General features: G+C 32.4%; 1 protein-coding gene across 1 annotated transcript; it reads left to right on the top strand.

Annotated features, from left to right (window-relative positions):
• Positions 1-27,948, top strand: LOC118182562 (sodium channel and clathrin linker 1-like). Its single transcript, XM_035351933.2, has 2 exons — positions 1-92; positions 19,948-27,948. The coding sequence occupies exon 2, from the start codon at positions 20,113-20,115 to the stop codon at positions 21,823-21,825; it is 1,713 nt and encodes a 570-aa protein (XP_035207824.1). The 5' UTR covers positions 1-92; positions 19,948-20,112; the 3' UTR covers positions 21,826-27,948.

Here is a 27,948-nt window from a genome sequence, read left to right as displayed (position 1 = left end):
TGAATCTGGCAATAAGTAAAAATTGCGCGAATTAGTTTTGAAATGATGTTGATGGTTCTCTGGTTAGTATTTTTTGCTAAAAACTGCAGAAAGTAGGTTTCTTTCGGTATTATTTAAGACAAACTATGCAATTTTGGTATAATAGAGAGCGAATCTATAAAAAATGGGAAGCTTTTTAAATAGATATACTATGTATTATATATTTTAATTCTATTCATGAATGTAATGTGTACGATGAATGGCACAACGTTTTAAAACATTTTGTTTAAATTCGTAGGTATGTTTCTGTAATTAGCACTTTGCAAGTTATTGCAAGTGATTCCTAAATACGGTATGTGTGTGTATACAAACACATATTTATGTAAGTACATGTATACATGCATGCATGAAAATATTTCTCCATACACACACACTCATACAGTGTGTCACAAAAGTGATGGGACACTTGTGCTTTACAAAAGGAAACTGTAGTAAAATAAATTAAAAAAACATGTGAAAATTTTTTGTGGGTGTGTTTCATACTTAAATTTAGTAACAATTATTACATAACGTACATTTTCTCAAAATATTAATTTAATAAAAATACAATTGTTTAGAACGGAGCAAAAAATGGCTCACATAAGTGATGGGACACTTACTTTTCCATCAAATATTTATCCAAAAATTTTACTTTTTAAAAGGTTTTAATATTTTGTTGGATTTCCTTTTAAAATATGATTTAATCTTCTTGGTATGGATTCGACTAATTTTTTTATGATTTCTGGAGCGATTTTACCTCATTCTTTTTGAAGCACCAATTTTAATTGTTGCTTTGAATAAATGGTATGTTTGCGAATTCTTGATTCTAATTCTTGCCAAATATTCTCTATGGGATTTAAGTCTGGAGATTGTGGTAGTGTTTGTATTATTTCAGGACATTTATACAGCAGCCACAGTCTAACGTTCAAAGCAGTGTGCTTGGGGCCATTGTCTTGGTAAAATTTAAAATTGTTATGAAGGTTCAATTTTTGTGCTGAAGATTTCAAATTTTGATTTAAAATGTCAATATACTTGTATTGATCTATTATACTGTCAATAAAAACGAGATTACCAACTCCAGCGGACGACATACACCCCCATACCATAACTCCTTCTTCATTATGTTTTACTGTTGCACCAAGTTCTGTTTGCGAAATTCTTCCCTGGGTTTTCTCCACACCAAGATTCTACCGTCAGAACCAAATATACTAAATTTACTCTCATCAACAAATATAACTTCATTCCAGTAATCAGAATTCTTATTTATGTTGGATTTTGCAAAAGCCAGTCTGAGTTTTCTATTCTTTTCACTTACGAAGAATTTTTTCTTGGCTGCTCTACAGTTTCTTGGCTGCTCTACTCTATCTAGCAGATCGAATTACTCTTCTGATAGTCTCAGGATTAACAATTATTCCATATAATGCTTGTAAATCAGCAGCAACTTTAGGAGCACTCATTCTTGGATTTTTTTTTAATATTTCGAACGATAATTCGCTTTATTCTGTTGGATAGCTTTGATGGTTGGCCAGGTCTTCTTTTATCCTGAATCATATGATTCTTTTTATATCGTTTAATGATATTGAAAACTGTTGAATGACTCAAGTTAACTGTTTCAGCAGTTTCTCTAATAGATTTTCCACATTCAATATGCAAATTAATAACTAATTTTTGAATTTCAGGGAAAGTTTCTTTTCAATTAGCATTCATGGCTGCACAGAGCTAAAAAACGCAAAATTTCCAAAACAAACTGAAGAGAAATACTGCAGACGATTTTATAAATTATTGCCAATTGCTTTTGAGTAAAAATAAAAACCCACCAAAATATTTTTATCGTAGTACGTAGTAGTATCTAATGGTGTCCCATCACGTATGTGAGCCATTTTTTGCTCCGTTCTGAACAATTGTATTTTTATTAAATTAATATTTTAATATTTTGAGAAAATGTATCTTATGTAATAATTGTTACTAAATTTAAGTATGAAACACACCCACAAAAATTTTTACATGTTTTTTAAATTTATTTTATTACAGTTTCCTTTTGTAAAGCACAAGTGTCCCATCACTTTTGTGAGACACTGTATATACATACATTTCTGAATCCTAATCCCGATAACAGAAGAGGGGTTTTCATCCGCAGAGAATCAGTTGGCGCCGTTGCATTTTTACTCGCCAAGTTCAGGATAAGCCGAACCGTAAACATGATTTTTGCATGTAAATTCAAATTAGCAGACAAAACAATATATTAAGCATATGGTAGTAAAAATTCACAGATAATAAGCATGTAGATGTAAAACTAACCGGTTAAACGTGATATACGAAAATAAATTTGTGTTAAATTCAAGTTAGCACAGAAAAGAATACTATATTAAGCATAAGACAATATGGCTGATCTTTGGAATATGGTAACAAGTAGTTTGGTGACATTTTGGAGGCGATAAAGGTTACTACCTAGGATTTTGGTAATAATGTGAGAAGTCCTCAGTTCCGATTACGCATTATTTTGTGTGAGGGAAATGAGAGATCATGAGATATGTCATGTGACATTAATGGACGAATTACAGTTCTTTAATCGGAAAAGGGGGTAAAAATTTGGAAAAATATCTGTAGTACTATATTATTTTGTATTAAGCTTCATTGTGTGTTGTGTGAAATAGTGTTGATTAATTTTCGGATTGCATGGCGCTATGTAAAGTGAATTCTAAATTTTTAATGCGTTTATCTGATAATTCAAAAGAATTGGTTGAATGGTGTATGAGTGTAGGTTTAATTGTGGATAAGTATGAATGTCCAAAATGTGGGAATGAAATGAGATTGTGTGAAATGAGAATGTGTGAATGGCGGTGCAAGAAATCTGGTGAAAATGGACATTTTGTGAAATGGAGTGTAAGGAAGTGTATGTGGTTTGCTGAAAGTAGTTTGAGTATGGGTGAAATTTCATTAATTTCTTATTACTGGGTGAATAGACTGCCAGTTGACTACTGGATTTCGGATTTAGAAATTAGCAGTAGTACTGCAGCCGATTGGAATTCTTTCTGTAGGGAAGTGTGCGTGCCACGTAATGAAGATTCTGAAGAAGATTACGTAAGTTAGTATTTTTAATCATTTGAGGATATTATTTTTATGCATTGTTCTAAATGTAATTAGTAAGTAAATTAATATGGTATTATTGGAAAATTGTTATTAGCAATGATTAAGTTTAAAGTAATTAGGATTGTAATCTAATTTTTATTAATTTAATGTATGTGCTTATTTATATTTTAAGTAGTGTTTTTAATTTAATTATATTTTAATTTAATGATCGTGATTTTGTGAGTTATATGTTTGTAGTATTTTGGAATACGTTTGAGTAGTATACGTTGAGTATTTTCATGCATTTTCGTGAAATTTTTCTAATTTATGAGACAAAAACAGTGTACATGGATATAGTGAAGAGTGTGCGCAATGCCAATTTTGTGCAATTCTGGGATATTTTTTTTAAGTAAAAATAAGTCGACATGTACATGGTTTAGTTATATTTTAATTAAATGATAGTTATTTTTTGAATTTTATGTTTGTAGCAATTTGGTATACGTTTCAGTTGAATTAAACGTGCATGGAAATAATTTAAATATTTGACACTAAGTATTTGTAACCATTTTTAATGTTTGCGGTATAAATTCGTTGGTGACATTTATAATATAATAGATAATTTAGAGGTAAAAGTTTTTGGATATTTTATTTATTTTATACGTGGAAATGTTCATCCTTGGAAAGGGTATATACTTTTTCGCGATCCGGTAATTTCATATATGTTCTTTTTACCGGATTTAAAGATTCACAAAATTTTCATGCATTTTTGTGAAATTTTTCTAATTTATGACAAAAAAGCAGTGTACATGGATATAGTGAAGAGTGTGCGCAATGCCATTTTTGTGCAATTCTGGGATGTTTTTTTAAGTAAAAATAAGTAAACGTGTACATGGTTTAGTGATATTTTAATTAAATGATAGTTATTTTGTGAATTTTATGTTTGTAGCAATTTGGTATATGTTTCAGTTGAAGTAAACGTGTATGGAAATAATTTAAATATTTGACACTAAGTACAGTCAAAAGTCGTTAATTCGGACACCCATAATCCGAACCTCAAAGCTACAAACTTTCTGTGCATGCGTCGCATTGACGCATGCGCATAAGAGCTTTACCGCTGCGAATTTGCGTGTGCGCGTGCGCAAAATACGTTTACGAAAGCGCCTTTAATGTATAACGGACGGGATAAGCTAAGCTAAAATTATCTAATTATCTATTTCAGTTAATGTTGCAGATTGCGTTGTTCCTTAATCTTTGAATTGGATCCGGATTATTATTTTTTGGAGACTGTTAGAGCAATTTTATAAAAGTAAGCTTGAACTCTCGATTATATCAAATAGAATTTCCAATATATATTTACTAATATGTAAAGGATATACAAAGCGAAAGTATCTTTTGGAGTCCATTAAACAAAAAGTGGAATTGCTGCAAAAAATGGATAAAGGCATATCCTTTGTTTATCTAAACTTTGTTTATCTTTAACGCCGCAGCGGTGTGCAATGAATTGGAAGTTGATCTGTCAGCACTATCCTTATCTTAAGGGCAGATGTTTTTATTTTATTTGGCTTATAATTGCTTACTCAATGTAGTATTTCATCTCGATGTACTCGGTCTTTGATATGATTTAAATCAAATGCCTCGTCATTATAATTCGCTTCCGATAGCGAAGAAAGTTACAGAGGTTATTGAAAACAAAAAATTTCGATTGACAAATTAGTCGGTATTCTCGACACAGCAATTATAGGACTTGAACAGCGGAACTTTGTAACTGAACAAGAAATTATGTCTGTTTATAGAATTAAAGAGAATGTATTATCACATAAAAAACGAAGCAACTTAAACAACTTACATTGAAATGTTTAATAAAGTAAACAAATAAATATTAAGCTTTTTTTTTGTAAATTTTGATACCCTTTAGATCATAATTGTTCTTTATTTCGTAAATTACGGTTTCATATTTTTAATTTTATAATTTCTGCATGCCATTTTACTAGATTTAAACTGATGATCTATAATCCGGAAAAATCGATAATCCGGAACCGCCGAAGTCCCGACGAGTCCGGATTAACGACTTTTGACTGTATTTGTAACTATTTTTAATGTTTGCGGTCTGAATTCGTTGGTGACATTTATAATATAATAGATAATTTAGAGGTAAACGTTTTTGGATATTTTATTTATTTTATACGTGGAAATGTTAATCCTTGGAAAGGGTATGTACTTTTTCGCGATCCGGTAATTTCATATATGTGCTTTTTACCGAGTTTAAAGGTTCACAAAATTTTCCTGCATTTTCGTGCAAATTTTTGTAATTTATGAGAAAATAGCAGTGTAGATGGATAAAGTTAAGAGTGTGTGCAATGCCATTTTTGTGCAATTCTGGGATTTTTTTTAAGTAAAAATAAGTCGACGTGTAAATGGTTTATGTGTATGTGCTATTCTGAAAAACGTGCAAGGAGTGTGCGATTGTGCACTTTTTCCCAATTTTGCAGTTAATATTTGTCATGATTAAGCAGTTTTGTTACATAAAATTTGTAGCATAAGTATAATTTGACTAGTAGATTGTTGGAAAAAGTGTTGAGTAAATAAAAAGAAAAGAAACATGTCTTTACTTCGTGAAGACAAAATGGCGGCGAAAAAAAAATAGAGGGTTGCTGTAGCAGAGTTGGTCGCCAAAAAATCGCCAAGTTACCATAATCCAAAGATCAACTGACAATGTATAAGTATTTGTAACGGAAATAAAAATTCATTAAAAAATATTAATTAGTATTAATGTACTGAAATTAACTGGTTAAACGTGATGAACGAAAAAAAATTGTCTTAAATTCCAGTTAACACAGAATACAATATATTCCTTACACCAGCAGTGGTTTGCTAATTTTGATGACCACGGTTTAGATGATCAGTAATATTTTTTATTTCAATTTAATCATCTATTTATGTCACACCTGCCATCCTCTGAAAGGTTATTGTTAGAAAAGCATTAACAATATATTATCTTGTTAAAATTTTACACCATAAAAATTTTCTCATAATTTTAGATGACAATAACCAATAATAAAAATAAAAGCATTACTTAATTACTTAAAATGCACATGTACATTTTTGCGGCCTACGGAAACAAATTATTTTAAAGGTTGGAAACCTCATGGTTCTTAGAGCTGATAATAATTAAGAACACAACGTGAACAGCCATGTTACAAATTAGCATTCACCCCTCCCGGTGTATTTTCTTCCTTTCATCCTGAACCGAGAACCGGCATCTATCTACGAAAATATTTCTGTCTATTCGTTGTTAAAAAATAATATTAAATAAGAGAAGAATAATATAAATCTGCAAATGCGAACAACGACAGCTTTAATTCAAGAAAATGAACGCAAGAGGAATGGTTGCAAACTTTGAACAAGCGAATAGGATAAATTCGCTGGGTTACCAGGTTTGAACTATTATCGCCAAAGTTGGCAATGTTTACATTTACCGGGTTCTCTGCGGAAGTGCTTCCCAGAAGAGTACCAAACAGGAGTTTGTTCGTGCTACAAAATATGTTTTGTAGCTTTTAATGTATAGTTATACCAATAACATTTTCGGTAAAGTGCAGAATCGCTCACTTATATGGCGAGTATCGATGTGCACATGGACAAAGTCAAGGGACTTTGCAATGCCAAGTTTGTGCAATTCTCCGATTTTTTTTAAAAATGAAAATAGGTCGATGTGTGCATGGATACCGAGTTTGTGCAATTCTTTGACTTGTTATTTTCAAGTTGATGCAGAATCGCCCACTTATATTGCACATATCGATGTGTACAATGACAAAGTCAAGGGAGTGTGCAATGCAAAGTTTGTGCAATTCTTCGATTTTTTATTAAGTCAAATTAGGCGGCCGATGTGTGCATGGATACCAAGTCTGTGCAATTCTTTGATTTGTTATTTTCAAGTTGGCAGTTTTGAGAAATGCCTGAAGTTAGTGGGTAATTCTGCACATTCCCCAACATTTTAGGGCTGATCTTCACTGTATAATACCCCCTGGTCTCTGTGTGAAAAAATCAACAAGTGGTATTGTTTGTTCGGGAAATCTGGAAGTCCGCTGTATGAAATAGGTTTTTCACTAACCCTACTGTTGATAATGTTGGCGAAACTAGCCTTGGGAGAAAATTGTGATTTTTTTTAGTTGTCATTAAAAAGTTAAGGCTGTGCGCAATGCCTAGTTTGTGCAATTCTCTGATTTTTTTTACATTAAAATAGGTAGATGTGTACATGGACACCGAGTTTGTGTAAGTCTTTGGCATCTTGTTTTGGTTTTGTATAGCGGGCGGAAGGATCGGTGCCATCCTGAAATTGGTGCTGATCATTCCTGGTGCCATTCTTGGCGTCAAAAACGAAACGATTTGCCAAGAGGTACCGTAGAATAAATTTTAACCCGTTTCAGAATCAATATCATAAATTATAATTGCTGAAAAATGTTCTTAGTGCACTTTTAATGGATATTTTCTTGAAATTAAAAAAAAGAAAAATGTTATTGTAACTAAGAGTATCTAACTATGTAATGTAATTATTTGTAACTAAGTGCTCTAACCCTTAGAAGTTATCTCTTCACGTTAAGGTGAATTATCTTCTCCCTTAATCCTTATTGTAGATGCGAGATTTAAAAAAAAAAAAAAAAAAATTAACATAAAACTTTATTCCTTACAGCTACAGAGACTTAAAATAATACAAAATAACCTATCATGTTTAGTGTTTCGGTGGCTTATTAAAACTTTTTATTAAATACTGTATATTCATTTTGCCAGTATTGCCATTTTTATATATCATATTTCATTTCTATTATTCTGATTAAATGGGTTACAATTCCAGAAAGTCTACATGAAGCTATAACATTAACTGCCTTAGACAAAGTACAGCTGACTTTCAATACTTACCAATCATGCCAACTTCAGGCATGCATGTCTGTTCTGATCAGTGGCTCTTTGTCTCTAAGCAAGCTGCTGCAGTGGCAACAGCCAAGCTTCTGTTATGAGTCAAGCTGATTATTATTTTACTTCACAATTTAACTCATGCCTCTTGATATAAAATTTGCATATGAACTGAATGAGTAGGTGACAAAATAAGGCATTAAAGAACGAATCAATGTAAACTATCTGTTAGTGAAATTTAAATATCTGGTTGTAACAAAAGGTCTCTGCCAATGAAAATTCTCTTAATAAAGTTAGAAAAAAAAAAAAAAAAAAAACAGGAAAGCAGTACCTTTAGTGTGGTTAGCAATCACTACCCAAATCTATGGTTTTCTGTCAATGTTTTGGTAGTTTTTCAAAGCCTTCTGCCCAGAAACTTAGTGGCCGCGAGTCCAAAATCAGATCAACCTCATTTTAGATATCCTGTGCAAAGTGGAAGAGAGCACCAGTAAGATGTAACTGCAGGTGTGAAAAAGGTAGAAGTTCGAAGGAGTGTTATTAGGGCTACATGGTGGGTGTGACAAAAAATCCCATTCAAGTCCATACAGAGTCCAGCCTGTGAATGCAGATACATGTGGCTTTGCATTATCTTGATGGAGCATTACCTTTTTGCATCGGAACTCAGTTCAATATTTTTCCTATCCAGCAGCTTCAACACGGACTAACATGTCACCGTACGCCTTACTTTTGAGAGCTTTACCTTTTTCCAGATACTCTGTGAGTAATACCACGGCAATCCCACCAGATATAAAGCATGACTTTTTTGTTAGTCAAATTGTGTTTTGTGATGCTGCCAGCGGGCTCACTGGGTGCAGACCAACACCCTATTTGGCCTGGGAAGTAAATCCATTTTTATCACAGGTGACGATCTGGTACAGAGTTTTGCATTGATATTTGAGCAGATTAGTGCAGGCCTGAACACGTCTATCGTTATCTGCTTGAGTCAGCTCATGCAGCACTCAGGTATTGAATTTGTACATGAAGTTTATGCAATGCATAGCACGACTACTGGACATGGCACGAATGTTTATCTCCTTAGCAATCTTTTGAGTGGTTGCATACTGATCATCTTCCAGAAGTTCTTACGGATGAGCCTCATCAACATAAGTAGGCCAGCCAACTCAACTTCTTGAATGTCATATAGTTTTGAATTTTTTGTACCAAACCTTCATAGTGTTATATGATACCACATTAGTACCTGAAGCTGTATACATGATTTGGTGACATTCTGTAGCTGACTTTTTGCAACTGAATTGGAAGTAAATGATGGTTCTAATTTGGTAGTGGGATAGTTTCATTTCAGACACCTTGTACTTAATGAGAACAATATTCTTTTACAGATTTCACAACACAGTGTTCTAAAGCAAGTTTGGTTAATCTTTGGATTATGGTAACTTGGTGATTTTTTGGCGAAAATTTGGCGACCAACCCTGCTACAGCAACCTGCTAGTTTTTGTTTGGACGCCATTTTGTTTTCACGAAGTAAAGGCATGTTTTTTTTTACTCAGCATTTTTTCCAACAATCTGCTAGCCGAATTACGCTTATGCTAGAACTTTTATGGAACAAAAGTGCTTAATCATGACAAAGATTAGGTATGAAATTGGGAGAAAGTGCAGAATCGCAAACTGCTTGCCGCATTTTTAAGAATTGCACGTACACGTCGATCTATTTTCACATAAAAAACATCCCAGAAGTGCACAAAAATAACATTGCGCACACTCTTGACTTTATCTATGTAGTAAAGCCCTAGTTAGTAACCTTTATCGCCTTACCAAAATGTCGCCAAACTACCTGTTACCATATTCCAAAGATTAGCCGCAAGTTTTTTTCTTTCAAATGCCAAAAATTATTTGACAAAATATGATTAAACATTCCAACACGAACTGTTTGCGTAGGCAAAATTTGTGGTGGTGAGAAACTTTCATTAAAAACCTGATAAAAAGACTACGGGTAGAGTAGACTTTAAGGTACCCCTTGTATTATGGTGAAGTTGTTGTTTGATTTATCGCAAAGTTGTTGTTTCATTTATGGTAGCCTGAGTAGTTGAATGTTACGAAAACCGTATTGTGATGTAATTGGGTGCATGATTCTGGGAAATTTTGAATCATGAGATGTTTTGTAAGCGTTTTTGTGGTGTGTGTTGGTTTGATTCTTTAGACGGTAGAATGGCCGAATGTAGTAAGATTAATTTGAAGTTTTTGTACGATTTGGAGCGAAAGGGGAAAGAAAAGAGCTTTAATTGACTGGTGTGTAAATGAATATTTAATTAGTAGCCATTATAACTGTCCTGTATGTAGGAGGGGATATGCATCTAGTCGAACGTAAAAACCATTTAGATGGATTTGAAGGGGTTTGTTGGAAGAAAGGTTCAGATGGTCGCTATGTGAAGTGCTCGATCAGAAAGAGTACCTGGTTTGAAAAAAATCATTTGAATATGACTGATATTTTGATTTTTACGTGGCTCTGGGTGTACGAAGCAAACTTGAAAATCATGGTAAGTGAATACTTACTTTTGGTAGTGTCTAAATGTATAACATGTTTATCCTTTTTTATGTTATTTTATTGTTTGGTTTAAAATGTATTTTATCGAGATTATGTATTTTTTGTTTGCCTATATCGTAGAATTTGGCGCTCCTTTGACTTTTTAAGTGAAAATATATCGATGTGGTCATGGACAAAGTAAAGGGAGTGCGCTATGCAAGTTTGTGCAATTCTGGGATTTTTTTTAAAGGAAAAATAGGTCGACGTATACATGGATAAAGTTAAAAGAGTGCGCAATGCCATTTTTGTTCAATTTGGGGGTGGGCGTTAAGTGAAAATAAGTCGATGTGTACATGGATACCGAGTTTGTGCAATTGTTTGTCTTGTTATTTTGGCTTTGTGTAGCAGTGATTTTTGGCGCAAAAACCTCCGCTTCGCAAGCCAAAATAACGAGTCAAAGAATTGCACAAAATCGGTATCCATGTACCGCCAAAAATCGCCAAGTTTTTCCGAGGGGTACCCTAAACTACTCTTTTACCAAAGACTACTAATGTTCTTTAAAATATGTGAGAATATTGTAAGCAAAATATAAAGATGCTTCAGGAAGCAATTTAATATTGTAAATTAATTAATTTCATGCTAATTAGTTGAAAAAGAATTTTGAAGGTAATTTTATTCTTGAATTTGCTTTATAATTAAGTTAAATATTACATTATGTTTAATAATAATGCATCCTACTTATAAATTGATTTTATTCGTACAAATTACAAAAACGGTATTCTAAGTCTGTCATTGACTTCCTTATGAACATTTATTTTTTGATCTGCTCTCAGAAAAAACTAGCAGATTTTTAATATCATACACTATTAAAGAACTTGTGTCATATGTATAACAAATCGTTCGCATAGACACTCTGCTATCAGGTATTTTAGCATTTCCTCTTTCTCTACAATCGACAACACATAATATGTACATTTTATACCACCTGTTATTTATTTGCTGAATCCATAATGAGGCTATACTGCAGCAAATGAATGATAAAAGGAAAAGGATTAGACAGTTATGTCTCTTAGCTCATGCAGGCAACATCAGAGTACAGCACTATCAAAAGATAAACCATGCCCCCAGAGAACAGCAGCACACCAACACGGTAAATCTGAAAATTCACTGCAGAAGGTGTGCTGGGAATCTGAGTTAGCCAGATTATCAATGACCTCATTCTTAATGTCAGCCTGTACATTTATATCTATCTAAAGAAAAATATGTGTACAGGCTTTACAGATATATTTTCGGATTTACGTTGTCGAATTTATTTCATTGCAAAAAATTAAAATAAGTAAAAAGCTTTCAATCATTACTAATCTTGTTTCAAATTTTGTGGTAATGTATAATAAACAGTTTGATGTAGATCAAATGCAATAAATAAGTACCTAAAAATGTCAGTGCATATAAAATGCCTATAGGTTACTTTAAAATATCTGATGTATCATTGTTGCAAGGATAGGATGTGCTGAACAAATCCATAGGGTAGATGATCCCAAAAAGCTATGAATTATTATACAGTAGAAATCCAGAAATCCGCGAAGCTTGGGACCAGAGGTTGTGCAGTTTTTAGGATTTTGCGAATTTCAAGACAGAAAAGATAAATCGTAATATTCAGACTCAAAGTGCAAAATAAATAAGGCATATTAGATACATTTAATTGAATTATTATATTCATTATTGCAATAATTTATTATATGTGTTAAATTATTATTACATATATAAATTGATTATACAAGGTCCGGCTATAAATTTCCAGGACTCGTGGAATAACTCAGAAGAAAAAAAGGTTAAACACATAGCCATTTAATATGATTCAAAGTAATCCCCATCAGCCGTAATGCACATCTGTGCTCGGCTGTACAAATTTCGGAAAGAAGTTTTAAAGTTCTCTTTTGGAATTCTCTTTAATAGTGACGTTACTGCTTTCCTGATGGCTTCAACATCCTGAAATCTTGTTCCCTTCAGAAAATTTTTTAACTTAGGAAACAGGAAAAAGTCTGCAGTTGCTAGGTCTGGAGAGTATGGTGGCTGCTGCATTTCAACGACACCATGCTGGGCTAAGAATTGCCTCACATGCAACATAATGTGTGTGTAGGACGTTCTTCTGGCTGTTCTCACCCTGGCTGACGTGTGCGCCATTTTTTGTTATTTTTCGTTCCTTTCTTGGTCTGCCATTTCCGTTGCTGTATGTAGAGCCATGGTATTCCTTCTTGTAAAGAAATTGGAACTGAAGCTACAAAATGATTTATATACATAACATCTGCCGATAATTAATAATGTTCTACAAGTTAAAAATCTTCGAAAAGACTTCATGTGCACGTGCTAGAACTTTCCAGATGATATAAGTATTCGCCTTGTGCTTCTTCAAAAATATATTGGAATAAGCAGCTAACTTAATTTCCACCTTTAAAAAATTTGACTTTTTTTTATCACGAAACTTTGCTTTACGTTGATGGAAGGAGATCTACTTTGACTGGAATATTACACACATATCGTACGAGAGATTAGGATTCAAAATGGTAGGACTGATAGTCTTCTATTTATTCGGCCACTATACGATTATGACTGATATTCTTCTGTCTGGCGATATTTACTTAAGTTATGCTGGTACTGATTCAAAATTTAATGATGTCAAGATATAATAAATATTAATTGATTTATATTATTTGAATTGTCATCCTTTGGGGGTAAGTTACTTTAATTTTATATTTCTTCCAGATCACACACCTCATATTTTTTGCTACAGTGTGGGCGGGCATTGTCATGTAGCAGCAGCCAACTTCCATTTTGTTGAAAATGAGGCCTCGCTCTACGAATTTGTTTTCGAAGTCAGTCAAGAACTTCTGCGTAGAACTGTCCATTGATAGTCATGTTAGGAGGAAGAAATTCATGATGAATAAGTCCATCGCAATCGAAGAAAGCGATTAACATGACCTTGATTTTGGACTTTTCAAATCAAAATTTTTTTTGCCTTGGTGAACTTGGAGACCGCCATTTGGAGCTTTGACACTTAGTTTCAGGGTCATATTGATAACACCAAGACTCATCTTCCATGATTGTCCTATCCAGGAAGGCAGAGTCAGCATCAGTGTTGTTGATAAGTTCGCCACATGCGTCCAGTCTCAGTCGCTTTGTCTGTCCCTTAAATCGTGAGGAACGAATCTGGAACAAATCTTGCCTTTGCCTAGGTCTTTCATCAAAATTTTCCGAACCATCTCTTTGTCTATGTTGAATTCATTGGCGAGTACTCGAATAGTCAATCAACAATCACAGTTCACCATATTGCAAGCTTTTTCAATTGCTTCCGGCATGCGTACGGACTGCGGCCGAAACCTGTGTGTGGATCATCTTTGACGCCTCCGCACCCTTCTCGAAAGTGTTTAACCCTTTGTGACACGCATATTTAAAATATATTTTAATCTTTTAAAAAATGCCTTAGAATAAGTCAGATGGACTTACTTAAGTGCCTTTAAGTCTTGAAAAAAATTCTGCGCTTTTATTTTTTACGGTGGAAGGTGGGATACCGTTTGTCCCAGCATGCAACTAGCACATGTCTTATAGCATATTGGTGTAATGCAGGAAAAAAAAATTATATGTGGAATGAATAAACAAAATAAAGCGTGCATTCTAAAATATTCATAATAAACACACTAAAATGCATTTTGTACTTATTGCATATATACATGACTTGTAAAATTTTGCATATGCACATTTTGCATGTAGTATATATTTAATATTTTTAAATTTTAGGAACAAAAGAAAATATTTTCTTGAATATTATTTTAAGATTAAAATTTGATACTCGTACATATGATACTAAAGAAAATATTTAAATTGGTACTTGATTCAAAAACATTTATATATGACTAAAATTGAAAAAAAGTCATTTTTCATGAAACTTTGAAAAACATGTTGTTTCATTCTTTTGTAAGCATAGAAGCACTTCACATGTTTCACACATGCAAAATGTTCGTCGTTCTTCTTTCGATATGCTGCAATATGCACATCTTCTCCTGCTCGTTCTCTTTGGCAGAGTCAGCATCAGTGTCCTTACATTTTTTAGTGTCTTTTCTGGTTATACGATAGGGTTTTTAGTTTTTATTTGAACTAGGGATTTCAGTTTTCTTTTCAGCTCTTTCTTGTCTGCAAGTGCCATTAGACCTTCTGTAACTGAGAGAAGAAAATCTTTCATTGTTTTTACATCATGATCAGATTCGCGAACAAACTTGAATAAATGTGTTTACTATACTCGCATCTAAAAAGTAAAAAAAAAAAAAAAAAATCATGTGCCACCATTTCTTGCTTTTGCGGTCTATTTCATATAGTCCTTTCAGTTGATCAATCAGTCGACATATCCCATATTCTTATTGTATGAAATAATGCTGTTTGGGCACAGTACTTTTTTTTTGTCTTTCCATCTCGTTCCTTTCTATTAATTTCTTTCATTTCAGTTGCCTTTTCCAAGCAAGACAGGATAGAAACGGATCTTTTATCCTTCCATTTTATGCAATAAATTGAATCATCGCTAACTGAAAAGTGTATATTCTCTTGACATAAATTTGTCTTTTAAATTTTTGGGTAGATACTTCCGATCCATATTTACAGTGCCACATGCATAGATGGGTCTGTGTCTTTAAAAAGCGAAACAAATTATAACTACTTCCCTTTCTTCTTCAGTAATAACTTCAACCTCAGTTATTCTCTCCTGGATTTCAATTTCATCGGAATCAGAACTGACATCTGAAGCATTTGAGTCGCAATCGGATGGCAATTCAGCAAAAAGATCCAAAGCTTCCTGAGTTGTTAATTTTTTCCTAGACATTTTAGCACATCAGAGCATACAACGGATGTAAAAGCGCGCGCAATCACGAAAAAGTAGATACAAAAAAGAAAAGAAAAAATAATCGTGAGTGCTGCCATCTATTGAGCGGAAATTCAAGTGTGTGGTGGGACAAATTTTAACCCACTTATTTCAACTGCAAAATTAATGTTATAAAATATTGAATACAATTAAGATTTTTGAAAATAAAGTACTTTTGAATATTAAAAAGTATCATACATATCATAAATTGTATACCAAAATTTTTAAAATATTAAAAAATGCGAGATACAGGGATATCACTCTTGTGATCCTATTTTGAATATTTTTTGCTTATAAACTTAAGCCCTGGTATAGTAGTAACATCTACTGAGAAAAATAATAACTAAAATAGATTATTTTTAAAAGATTAGAAAATTTTTAATGGAAATTGCTAACTGAGAAAACAAATATTAATTAGGTGGGACATATATTGACCCACCATGCCGCAAAGGGTTAAACCATTCAAAAGTTCTTGAGCGGGATAATGCGTCCTCGCTGTAAACTTGTTTTAACATTTCGTAGGTTTACGCAGCTGTCTTGCCCAATTTGAAGCAAAATTTAATGTTGATTCTTTGCTCCATTTTCACTTCGACACTAGGAATTTAAGAGCTACGTTTTAATGCACCTTTCCACGAGAACCACTTACTTCAGAATGGCGCCAATTGCACTGCACATGTGCAAGAAAACACTCTTCAATATGCAATCATTAGTGCCATTTTCTGACTTTTTGCTCTCCTGCAGTTACGTCAGTCCTGGAAATTAATAGCCGGACCTTGTATTATTCATTGTATTATATGTACACAGCATCCAGGTTTGCCGATTTTGCCTCATGCAAAGATTTCCGGTTTCGGGTTCCAGTGTTAGAATCACTGTTGCTAAAATTTCAACAGCTTTTCTTTATTTTTCTGTATATCATGCACAATTGTGTCACAATTCCATACGATTCTGCTATAAACCGAGGAGTGGAACCTGCCTCCATCTTTTGCAGAATTTGCACTTTTTTCATTACCTTCAATTTTACATTTTTCAACATTGCAAGCAGTAAAATCATGAGTGCATTTCTTATCTGTCATTGTATTAAAAAGGGCTGAAATTTAAAATATTTAAATTTATCTACAAAATATCCAGATAAAAAAAAAGGTAGCACTAAATAATCTCGTGAAATAACAAAGCTCAGAAAATACAACAACATGAATCGTGAACTTAAAAGAAGAGTGAATTGTCTGCTTTTTTACCTTGATGCTGATTAGAGGGGAAAAAACTTTTGTCATGATGTCAATAATTTGGTATTTCCGTCATGACTCATTAATTTGGTAAGTATTTTTTCTTCGATATTTCATGCTCAATGTTGCAGTTTCTGGAACCTATAAACTGAATGTTTATATTTTGAGAGGCAACGCGGATTTCAGGAGTTGGCAGATTTCAGGTCGGTGGATTTTTTGTATTTGACTGTATCAATAATCGTGATTGTTGATTATTATTACAATGTTACAAAATCTGGACTTGTCAGGACTTGGGCGATTCCAGGTATTAGATCATTAGTTTAAATCTAGTAGGATGGCACGCAGAAATTATCAAATTAAAAATATGAAATCATAATTTATGAAATAATGAAGTATTTATGATCTAAAGGGTGTCAAAGTGTACAAAAAAAGCATAATATTTATTTGTTTACCTTATTAAAAATTTTTTCAATGTAATTTGTTTAAGTTGCTTCATTTTTTGTGCTAATACTTTCTCTTTAATTCTGTAGACAGCCATAATCTCTTGTTTAGTTACATTGTTAAAGTCCTGTAACTGCTGTGTCGACAATTCCAACTAATTTGTCAATCAAAATTTTTTCATTTTCAGTAACTTCTCTGTCGCTTTCTTTACTATTGGTAGCGGTATTTTCTTGATCTAGAACCATACTACAGATTTCGCCATTCATTAATTCATTGATATTGAGGAGCATTGTCATCACAATGAAAAACTTCTTTTATATCATCTTCATTTATTATTGCTTCTCCACATTTCTTTACAAAATCCATTAATTGGAAAATTTCACCTTTGTTTTGCGATATCTGAAAACCTTTAAAATTCATGGCTATCATCATTCAATCGTTCAGTATACATATTTTGCTATGCATCATGATCTTGGCGACTAATGACAAATTCCATTAAATTTTATCTTGCTTCTGTCGCACACTGAGACAATTAAGCATGGATTGTATTAGTTACTTATTATACTTATATTTATTTCTTGCACATGCTTAAGGCTTATCAGAGTTCTGAATAAGTAAATTCCCACATATACTTAAGCCTTATTGAGGTCTTGCGCTAGATATCTTTCCGCCTGATGCAATCTCTGTAGGTCCTAAATTCTGCAACCTGTTGCCACCTTATGAGCACTGTCGTTGGTTCTCGGTTTATGTGAATAACAAATCAGTTATTCTTAATTCAAATAGCCCTAAATGTAATCTTTGGGTCTATGAGTATCATAAACAAAATCTATTTTTGACACATGGAGAGAAAAGTTTGGTAAATTTTTCCTTGTCTAACATTTTTTAGTGCATTTAACTTAAATCTGTAATCATCACCAAGCATAATGTCAACATAAAAGGTTACCATACTCTTTTGTTATTCAATAACTAACATTAAAAATTGTTTAGGCATCGCTACATCAGTCATTACTCAAGTTGTCATGTGTTGATAAACATGCGGTTATAAAAGAAAAGTATAATAAATAATGATTCGGCAGGTTGGCGTCAGATCAAAGATGTATCTGTATGGAATGTTTCGGTTTGAGATGTGTGCCAAGCAGATATGCAGCAACAGAGCCAAATTGCTGATCGTATAAATTTATGCTAAAATGATTGTTTCTTCAATAACAAAGTACAGTACAAAGTCCGAAATCCGGACTCGTCGGGACTTTGGCGATTCCGGATTTGGGATTTTTCCGGATATTGGATCGTCAGTTTCAATCTAGTAAGATGGCATGTAAAAATTATAAAATTAAAAATATGAAATCGGGATTTATGAAATCATGAAATATTTATGATCTAAAGGGTATCAAAATTACAAAACAAAGCTTAATATTTATTTGTTTACCTTTTTAAACATTTCGTTCAATGTATGTTGTTTAAGTTGCTTTGTTTTTTGTGATAATACTTTCTTTTTAATTCCATAGACAGACATAATCTCTTTTTCAGTTACATTGTTGAAGTCTTGGAACCGCTGTTTGGAGCATTCCGACTAACTTGTCAATCGAAATTTTCTCGTTTTCAGTGACTTTTCTGTCACTTTCTTCACTAAACGGTAGAAATATTTTACGGATCTAGAACCATACTACAAATTTTGCCATTCATTAATTCATTGATGATTGAGAAGCATTGTCATCACAATGAAAAACTTCTTTTATATCATCTTCATTTATTACTTGTCTTCTTCATTTATTACTTATTCTTTACAAAATCCGTTAATTGGAAAATTTCATCTTTGTTTTGCGATATCCAAAAACCTTTAAAATTAGCGGCTATCATCATCAAATTATCATTAGCTATCGTTCAATACGTATTTGGCTATGCATCATGAGCTTGACGACTTATGACAAGTTCTTCCATTAAATTTTATCTAGCTTCTATCGCACAGAGACAATAAAGCCTGAATTGTATTAGTTATTTATTATACTTATGTCTATTTCTTGCACATGTTTAAGGCTTATCAGAGTTCTGAATAAATAGATTCCCACATGTACTTAAGCCTTATAGAGTGCCTGCACAAAGTTGTCATATTTTGATAAACATGCGGTGATGTTAACATGCTGTAATGAAAGTATAATAAGTAATGATTAGCCAGATTGGCATCAAATCAATGATGTATCTATGTAGAATGTTTCGGTTTGAGATATGTGTCAAGCAGATATGCAGCAACGGAGCCAACTTACTGATCGTACAAATTTATGCTAAAATTATTGTTTCTTCAATAACAAGGTATTTTATTTAGTGTCAAAGTGAAATTAATAATCGGGACTCTCCAGGTGTTTTATTGTGCGTGGAGAATCAAATGTCCATGTGTAAAGCCTACAAGAAAAAATGTTGGTAGTTTTGAGGTCCCGATTTTAGATCATTCCTGTTAATGGATGTCCGGATTTCGGACTTTGTACTGTATTTTATTTAAGTGAAATTAAGAATCGAGACTCTCCAGGTGTTTTATTATGCATGGAGGGGGAAATCAAATGTGTATGCATAAAGCCTACAAGAAAAACTTTGTTGGTGGTTTTGAGGTCCGAGTTTTAGATCATTCCGGATAATGGGTATCCGGATTTCAAACTTTGTGCTGTATATCATTAATATTAATTATTTTATTACTAAATGAATAAATCATTTTGAAATTTAAAAGAATGTGTTTTAAGTTTTTACTTTAGGAACCTTTTCAACAGATCATTGTAGTAAATAATTTTCAAAATTTATTTGTGCCATATGCATTAATTCATGGTTGTTGTTATTATTATGTGGTTATAAGAAATTTCTTTTACCTTTTACAGGATTACATGACCTTTTCTGAACATCTGTGGGTTGTATTGACTTCAAAAGAGTTAGAAAATAGTTAAGTAATTTATATTCAATTATTTTGATTTCGTACAAATGTTTTAAAACAATTAATTCTCTGTTTCCGATATATGGTTTCAGAATATTTTATTTTTTAAATTATGGATCCAGCATCAAAGGAATACTTTCATACATTTACATTATTGAAAGAAGAGATGCAAGCTTTTAAAACAGAACAGATTAAGCTGAAAGGTGAAATTTCTAAACTTTTTGAAGAAAATAGAAGACTTGCAAGTGAGTTAAAAGAAAATGTTCAGCTCAGACTTCAGCAGTTCTCGGAGAGTGACATTGGACATCTTGAGCACAAACTGCAAGCTGCAGTTGCAGCGAAAGATGCTGCTGTCGAAATGTGGCAAGCTGCATTGCATCAGTTGGAAAAACAAGAAGAATTGCTTGTTGGTAAAAAAAGTCTTGTTGCAGCTGAGAGAGATGAAGTTGGTAAACGAATTGATTTAATTAAGGAAGAATATAATAGAGGTTTAAATATATTATCAGAAGAACTCTCTAATACTAGAAATGAATTGCATAAAGTAAAAAAAGAACTTGAACTAAAAAGTAGTGAATTTGAAAAACTTAAAAAAAATTCTGATTCTACTAATGATGAATTAAATAAAAGCAGGAAACATGTAGCTGAGCTTTCTGCTGAAAAAACAGAAATGGAAAAGAAAGTTGAAAATCTTCAGTTAGAATTCAACAATTGTGAAAAGATAATTTCTTCTAGCAAAGAAGAAATTTCTGCTTTAAAAATTAGCAAATCAGAATTGTCAACATATGTATTGCAGCTTGAGGAACAAAATAAGAATTTGCAATGTGAGATATCAATAAAAGAAGGAAATGCAAAGGAAAGTTTGCTTACTGCTCAGGAAGCTGTTCTGCAGAAAAAGGAAATGGCTTACAGAGAAGAACAGTATGCAAAAGAAATTGAGCAGCTCAAATTATCTATAGATTTAGAAATTGAGAAAGTTAGTAGGAGATATAAATCAGAAATGAAAGAAACTGAAAAGCAAGCATCTGCAAAAATTCATGATTTAATGGAAGAAATACAGTCTTTGCATCGTGAAAACAGTGAGAAACAAAGCATGTTTGAGAGAGCTGTCCGAGAAAGGCAAGCACTGGAATCAAAATTAGAACAGTTATATTCAGAGAGTGCAAGTGGTATACCTGTGTCCGGTAGTGTCTTTGATGACATTTGCAAGCGCTTAACGATGGCTGAAAGGGCTAGGGATGAATTTGAACTCAAAGCTGCATTTCTTGAGACAGCTTTACAAGAATTAAAATCTGCTAAAGAAGACGAATTACAATATCTTCAAGGAGAACAGAATAATTTTAAAGAACGGTTAGATAATTTGTTAAAAGACTTCAATCAAGCATCTGGTGATAGAATCAAACTTTGTGATGAAGTGACAAAGTTAAAGAAGAAATGTATGGAGCTAGAGAAAGAATTAAGGGTAGCAAAATCAAAGCATGCAAACGAACTTTCATCGCTCGAAGAAAGTTCTCGTCAAAAGCAACAGACGTACACTGAACAATTACGCCTTACTGAAGAGCATTATCAAAAAATATGTGGTGAACTACAGGCATTATTAGAAGCTGAGTTGAAGATAAACAATAGATGGAAAGAAGAGGTGGATGACTTGATAGCAAAGTCTGAAATTAAAATTAAAGAACTGTGCCAAAACATTATTCACCTCACAAATCAAAATAGTGAACTAGTGAATATCTTGCAACAAAATAATATACATGTTCCTATTTCTAATATATATTCTTTGGGCGATTTAGTTAATGTATCACAAGCTGTAGGGAATACCAGTTGATATTATCTATTTGAAATGCATGGCTGTTGATAAGTAAATATTAAATAGCAAGAAGTATGTTCTTTAGCTCAATAGTTTTTTTTACTTTTGTGTTTGAGAATACAAATTCTTCATGGCCTTAAAATTATACCTAATATGTGATAATTTTTTTATTTTTATTTATTTAATTGGTTAATTTATGAATTATTAAATTTAATTCAACATTAAATTTATTCAATTATTTTAATATTTAGGATGCTAAGAAAGGTAAAATTAGGCTTCTCAATTATTTAGAATAATATAAAAATAAATTTTGAAATCTGCAAATGGTATAGATATTTGAAACTGAGTATTTATGATCAAAATCATAGAAACAACCTTGTATTTAGTGTAAGTATAATGAAACAATCAATCGATTTCGAGGGCAGCTAAAGGTCCCTCCTCATCAGGAGAAAGAAATACCTAGAAAGAAGAAAATAAAGGGGAAGGAGTCTCAGAAACACGTACATAAATGAATATAAGTACAGTCAAAAGTCTTTAATCCGGACTCGTCGGGACTTCGGCGATTCCGGATTATAGATCATCAGTTTAAATCTGGTAAGATGGCATTCAGAAATTATAAAATTAAAAATATGAAACCGTAATTTCTTAAATAATGAGCAATTATGATCTAAAGGGTATCAAAATTTACAAAAAAAAAAAAGCTTAATATTTATTTGTTTACTTTATTAAACATTTCTTTCAACGTGAGCATGCGTAAAGCATACATTATGCATAGCCGAAATTAGAAAATTGCAACCAGAAAACTATTTGATTTGTATTCGTGATATTTATAATGACGAGGAATTTGATTTAAATCATACCAAAGATGGAGTACATCGAGATGAAATACTACATTTAATAAGGAATTATAAGCCGAATAAAATAAAAAACATCTGCCCGGAAGAAAACGATAGTGATCAACTTCCAGTTCATTGCGCGCTGCGACATCCCCCCCCCCTGCGCAGAGCAACGTGAAATTGATAAACAGATTTCGGAACGGTTAGATAAACAAAGGATATGCCTTTATCCATTTTTTGGAGCAATTCCACTTTTTGTTTGATGGACATCGAAACATACTTTCGTTTTGTAGATCCTTTGGGAGTTCCAGCATCGGAAATTCTATTTGACATAATCGAAAGTTCAATCTTACTTTTATAAAATTGCTCCTACAGCCTGCAAAAAATAATAAGCCGGATCCAATTTGAAGATTAAGGAACAACGCAATCATCAACATTAACTGAAATAGATAATTAGAGCTTATACCGTCAGTTATACATAAAACGCGCACGCGAAAACGTATTCTGCGCTTGTGCACACGCATATGTGCAGTCATACAGATCTTACGCGCACGCGTAAACGCCTATGCGCATGCGTCAACGCGGCGCATGTGTAGAAAGTTTTTAGCTTTGAGGTCCGGATTATAGATCATTCCGGATTATGGGTGTCCGAATTAACGACTTTTGACTGTATGATGACTTTTATGAATCATATAAGATAATGGACATATAAATTGTAACTTTACAAAATATCTGTTTTGTTAATTTATGTGTATTTGTATCTGTGTACACACACACAATTTACTTTGTTTCAATATGAATTTTCTCATTTCTTATTATAATTAAAACTCAAAAAGGCATGCACATTACAGATCAAAGGAGTTTCAGAATTGTTGCGAATAATTGTCATGAACTGTGATATAAAGAATTTGTTTCAAAATATGCTTTGAAATTATGTATAATCTATTGCTTTGCACAGATATACATTTACTTGTATTACATATATCCAGTTACTTATATTATGATTCATAATTAAAAAACTTCATTTATGCATTTTGGAAGATGACAGAATTTAATTTTAGTTTGGCCTAGATTTCAGATGAGATGACCTATATTCTTGATTGTGAGAGAAACAAATGAAGCCTTTTTGGAATGCATTAAGTTTTTTTATTTTAGAACAGTGACAATGTTTGCCAATAATAATAAACTAGTGTTCAAAAGTTCAACAATGAATGGAAAGTTAGTATATTAAGTTAAATGTGTCTCTGTCAAGTTTGCATGCATGACAGTTGAAATTAGGCAAAGTGGTATAGGTGTTATACTTTAACTTGACCTTCTGTGAGTATCCTTTAGTTTCAGAGTGCAGCACTTCTTTAGAGTTTGAGCATATTTTTAACAATGAATTATTTGCATATGCACAGTTTCTGTATATTTGAAGACTCGGTGGTTGTGAGGATTCACTTTGATTATTAATAACCTGTGATGTAACTTCTAAAATGGAAGCTAATGGCTTAATTTAATGTGACTTTGCATGTACAAAAAATGCAAGAACACGAAGGTGTAAACTGCTCTGCTTGCTGGAATTTGAAGTTGAATGAGAGCATTCTTCATTCAGGTGACTCAAATCTGTGTATGTCTTACTAGAATAATCATTATTTTGATGATGTGTATTTTAAAGTTTCCTTTTTCCGAGAAAAGTCCATATTTTGGAATTATTTGTGATGGGTAATGAAGATAGAGATCCTTTCTTATTGCCTGTTTGAAGAGATAATGGGAACCATCTCCTATTTATCCATAGATGTGAATATCTTTTGATTAAGTGTTTCTGCAGCAGAAGCAGACAGAAAATGGCATGTGATCTGGGAGAAGCCATTGCATTTATTATGTATAGGCATGGCTGTTAATCTACTGGTATCACATTCTGGTAATATATTGAAAGTCATCTTGCCATTTTATATTGCATCCTATTCCTAGTTGCTGTGTTGCTATTATGTATAGGTATGGCTGTTAATCTACTGGTATCACATTTTGGTAATATATTGAAAGTCATCTTACCATTTTATATTGCATCCTATTCCCTGTTGCTATTGCTTTTTAATAGCAATTGTAGCAAGATGCCTTCTTGGTCATGCTGTGAACAGCATATTGCATTTGATTGTTGCCATGCCTTGAACAGCTTCTTTTGCTAGTATTAAGTTCATGGATTACAGGAATGTGTTCGTTTCCTATAATCCATGAAATAATAATGTGCAGATGTTTGCAGCTGCTTAGTTTCTGTTGAATTCCATTTAGTATCAGTCAGCTGTGCTGTTTGTTTCTGATGCTGCATTGGGCTGATTAGGATAAGAATGAATATGCAGTTAGTTGATATTGGCTGTTTTTATATATTACAGTATCTTGCTGTTAACTGTACTTGGAATTATTGTTTTCACTCACCAGAAGACTTTTCCATTGTTTACTAATTCTGTTATCCATTTTGAGGATATATTAACAGCTTGTTTTGCCTTGTATCTTAGAATTATCTAAATGGTATCATGGTAGTGTCATTAATGCCTAGGTCAGGGTTTCTTAAACTTTTTGGTGTGGGGACCCCATAATATTTCCGAAAATGTTGTGGAACCCCAATAAGCATTGTGCAAATCCGACGCATGCATGAGTGAAACTATCGGCTTCTTCACTTGTCCTGTAATGTAATATTGCAGTTTTAGGTCATTAATTTAAATTTTTAAAGTAAAATTAACGTTTCTATTATAAAATAATGCACCAAAATGTTTTCGTTTTTTCTTTGTCTGTATTGTCTTATCTTTATCTGTTTGCAGATACATTATGTAAAAATATTTGGTAATAGTAAAATTATTATAAGCTAAAGAAATATCAAAATTGCTAAAATTTTTGATGACCCCCTACTGCAGTTTACACCCTATTGTTTAAGAAACTCTGGCCGAGGTGATGATGTGGTATGGATGTTCTTTCATAGCTGGGTGACAATCAGTACATGAAATCTTGGTTTCTTAGTAGGCTGAGTTGAAACTGATACCAAATGTGTTTGTCGGGACGGCTCTATTTGCTTCACCATGCACTTTGATATAAAGTGGCATTATATTTTTTTAGTGTTGGCAATGTGGAGATAGTTCGATATGTTACTGAGATCAAATGTTCATTGTATATTCTTAACAAATATATATTTTTTTCTGTCATAGGAATTATCCTAGCTGTTGGCCTGTGAGTGGCCATTTTTTCTTCTATGGTGCTGTATATAGTTTTTGAATTGCTGATTTTAATCCCCAGCTTGAGCTCTGCATTCTTCAAAATCTTATGATAGTAGTTTATCTTATCAATTAATTTAGAAAACCCATGAAAACTTCTTTTGCGTATCACTCCTAATTTTTGAATTTTATTATGAATCTTGATTATTTTCCTTGTTATTATAAATGTTGGCTTCTGAGTGATTTGTTGTCATGCCGTATGGAATAGATTTGCTTGAGATTTTTTTTTTTCCTTGGAATTTTAGTTCCTTGCAAAAGTTGCTGAAGGTATTTATGGTCTGTATTTATCTTGTATAATGTATTAGATTGTGTCAGAATGTATCAGATTCAATTCATTGACATGAAATGTATGCCATCTTCAAATGCAGTCATTGTTATATGGATGGCCATTTGTATGATGTGATGAAGTTAAATGTTAAATTTCAAAGATCTGTACATGCAGGAGTTTTGAGGGCATTCTCTTTGTTGCTGTGTTGCTATGGTAGCATTATTGTATTGGATGAAGTTAGTTATATATTTTTGAATAGTCTTTGGTAAAGCAGAATAATTGAATTTAAACTAGTTTGCATATTAATAGCGGGAAATGTAATGGGAGAGTATGCTTTGGGGTTGGAAAACTTTTTGTACTTCTTTGTGAAAAGCACTATTTGGTCAACTATGTAATCTAGCAAAGTGGAAAGCTGTAGGCATTTGGTGTAGAGTTTTCAGAAAAGGATGATCAGACTTTGTGCATTAGTTTATGTATCCTGTTGTAAATTGGCCCATTAGCAACCGAGCAGTTAAAATCACTGAACAATGATGATTTGACATGGGTCCAAATCTTGGGAAAAGGGTCAGCTACATGGGAATTTTTATGATTTTTCTCATACATAACATGATTAAAAACCAGTTTCCATTGGCCAGTTCTCCATAAAGGTATTCCTGTTCATAGACGCATAAACCTTGTATGCTTTGCCACAATCAGATAATCCAATCTAATCTCACCCTCCCCAGTGAATGAGCTTATATTTTTATATTACCAGACAAATACTTTTCTTTCTATCTGCTTTCATCACTTACTTAAATTTTGGATATGAGTGTATTATTATGTTATTCTTGAATAATAGTAATAATAATTCTTAATATGAGTCAAGTTTTCATAGTGTGTCAGATAACTGGGATTGCACTATTAATGCTAGAAAAAATAACTTCTTAGAAATTGTGATCATGCATTAAGAAAGTAAGTTTGATACTTTCTTATTATATCCGCTCCAAAAAGGCAAATTTTCATGGGTGTGTGATAATCAGAAAGTACCAATTAATGTTTATAAATTCCATAAAATCTTATTTTCTTGTAAGATGTAAACATCTAAACATTGTTACTAAATTTTTCATTTGTGTGTTAATAAAATTCCTTCTCGTTTTAATAAACATTTGATGAATTATATTTACTGGACACTAAATATGTGCCTGCTTTGTCAGTTTCAGTATGTAAGTAAAATAATCAAACTGCTTTTTTATTGTATGAGTTTTTTAAACTCTCACAGATTGTACATTATATGTTTACAGATGACAGACTAGAATTTCGTTAAAATTTTTGTAGAAATTGAAGCAATAAGCCAGTTTTCCTCCTTTCATATCACTTCCATAATGTATATGTTTATTTGTTGATTTTTATGTTCATAAATTAATGTAATGACATTTCCCCACCTAATTTTTAATGTAATTGTGTGTAGTATTTATGTGTATAGGTAAAGAGAGTACTGGAATTATTTACATTATAATATATATATATATATATAATGTAATAGAATTTATGAAAAAAGTTCCTATGTTAATCTCATTTAGAAAATATAATGTAGTTTTAGAAAAGTTATACATTAATTCCTGTGATTGCTGACTTAAGGGGCATCTTGCATGTAAAATAATCAACAAAATAAGGAAAATATGTTTTTGATAAGCCAATAAGTATTCAAAAGAAATGTAAACATATTTTTCTTTAGAAATATATGGTATTACATATAAATTATTAATTACATGTCTAACATATTTATTAAAAATTTTTAGTTGTCTGATAAAGA

Source organism: Stegodyphus dumicola, chromosome 2 (assembly GCF_044657685.1).
Source record: "Stegodyphus dumicola isolate Sdum_Otavi_A_Nest chromosome 2, ASM4465768v1".
In the NCBI taxonomy this organism is placed as follows: domain Eukaryota; kingdom Metazoa; phylum Arthropoda; class Arachnida; order Araneae; family Eresidae; genus Stegodyphus; species Stegodyphus dumicola.
The sequence above is the reverse complement of the archived record's forward strand: the minus strand, read 5'-3'. Positions and strand labels throughout refer to the sequence as shown.

Bases quoted from the DNA above. Each gene is read 5' to 3' on its own strand.
- LOC118182562 (XM_035351933.2), top strand. From the start codon at position 20,113: ATGGATCCAGCATCAAAGGAATACTTTCATACATTTACATTATTGAAA.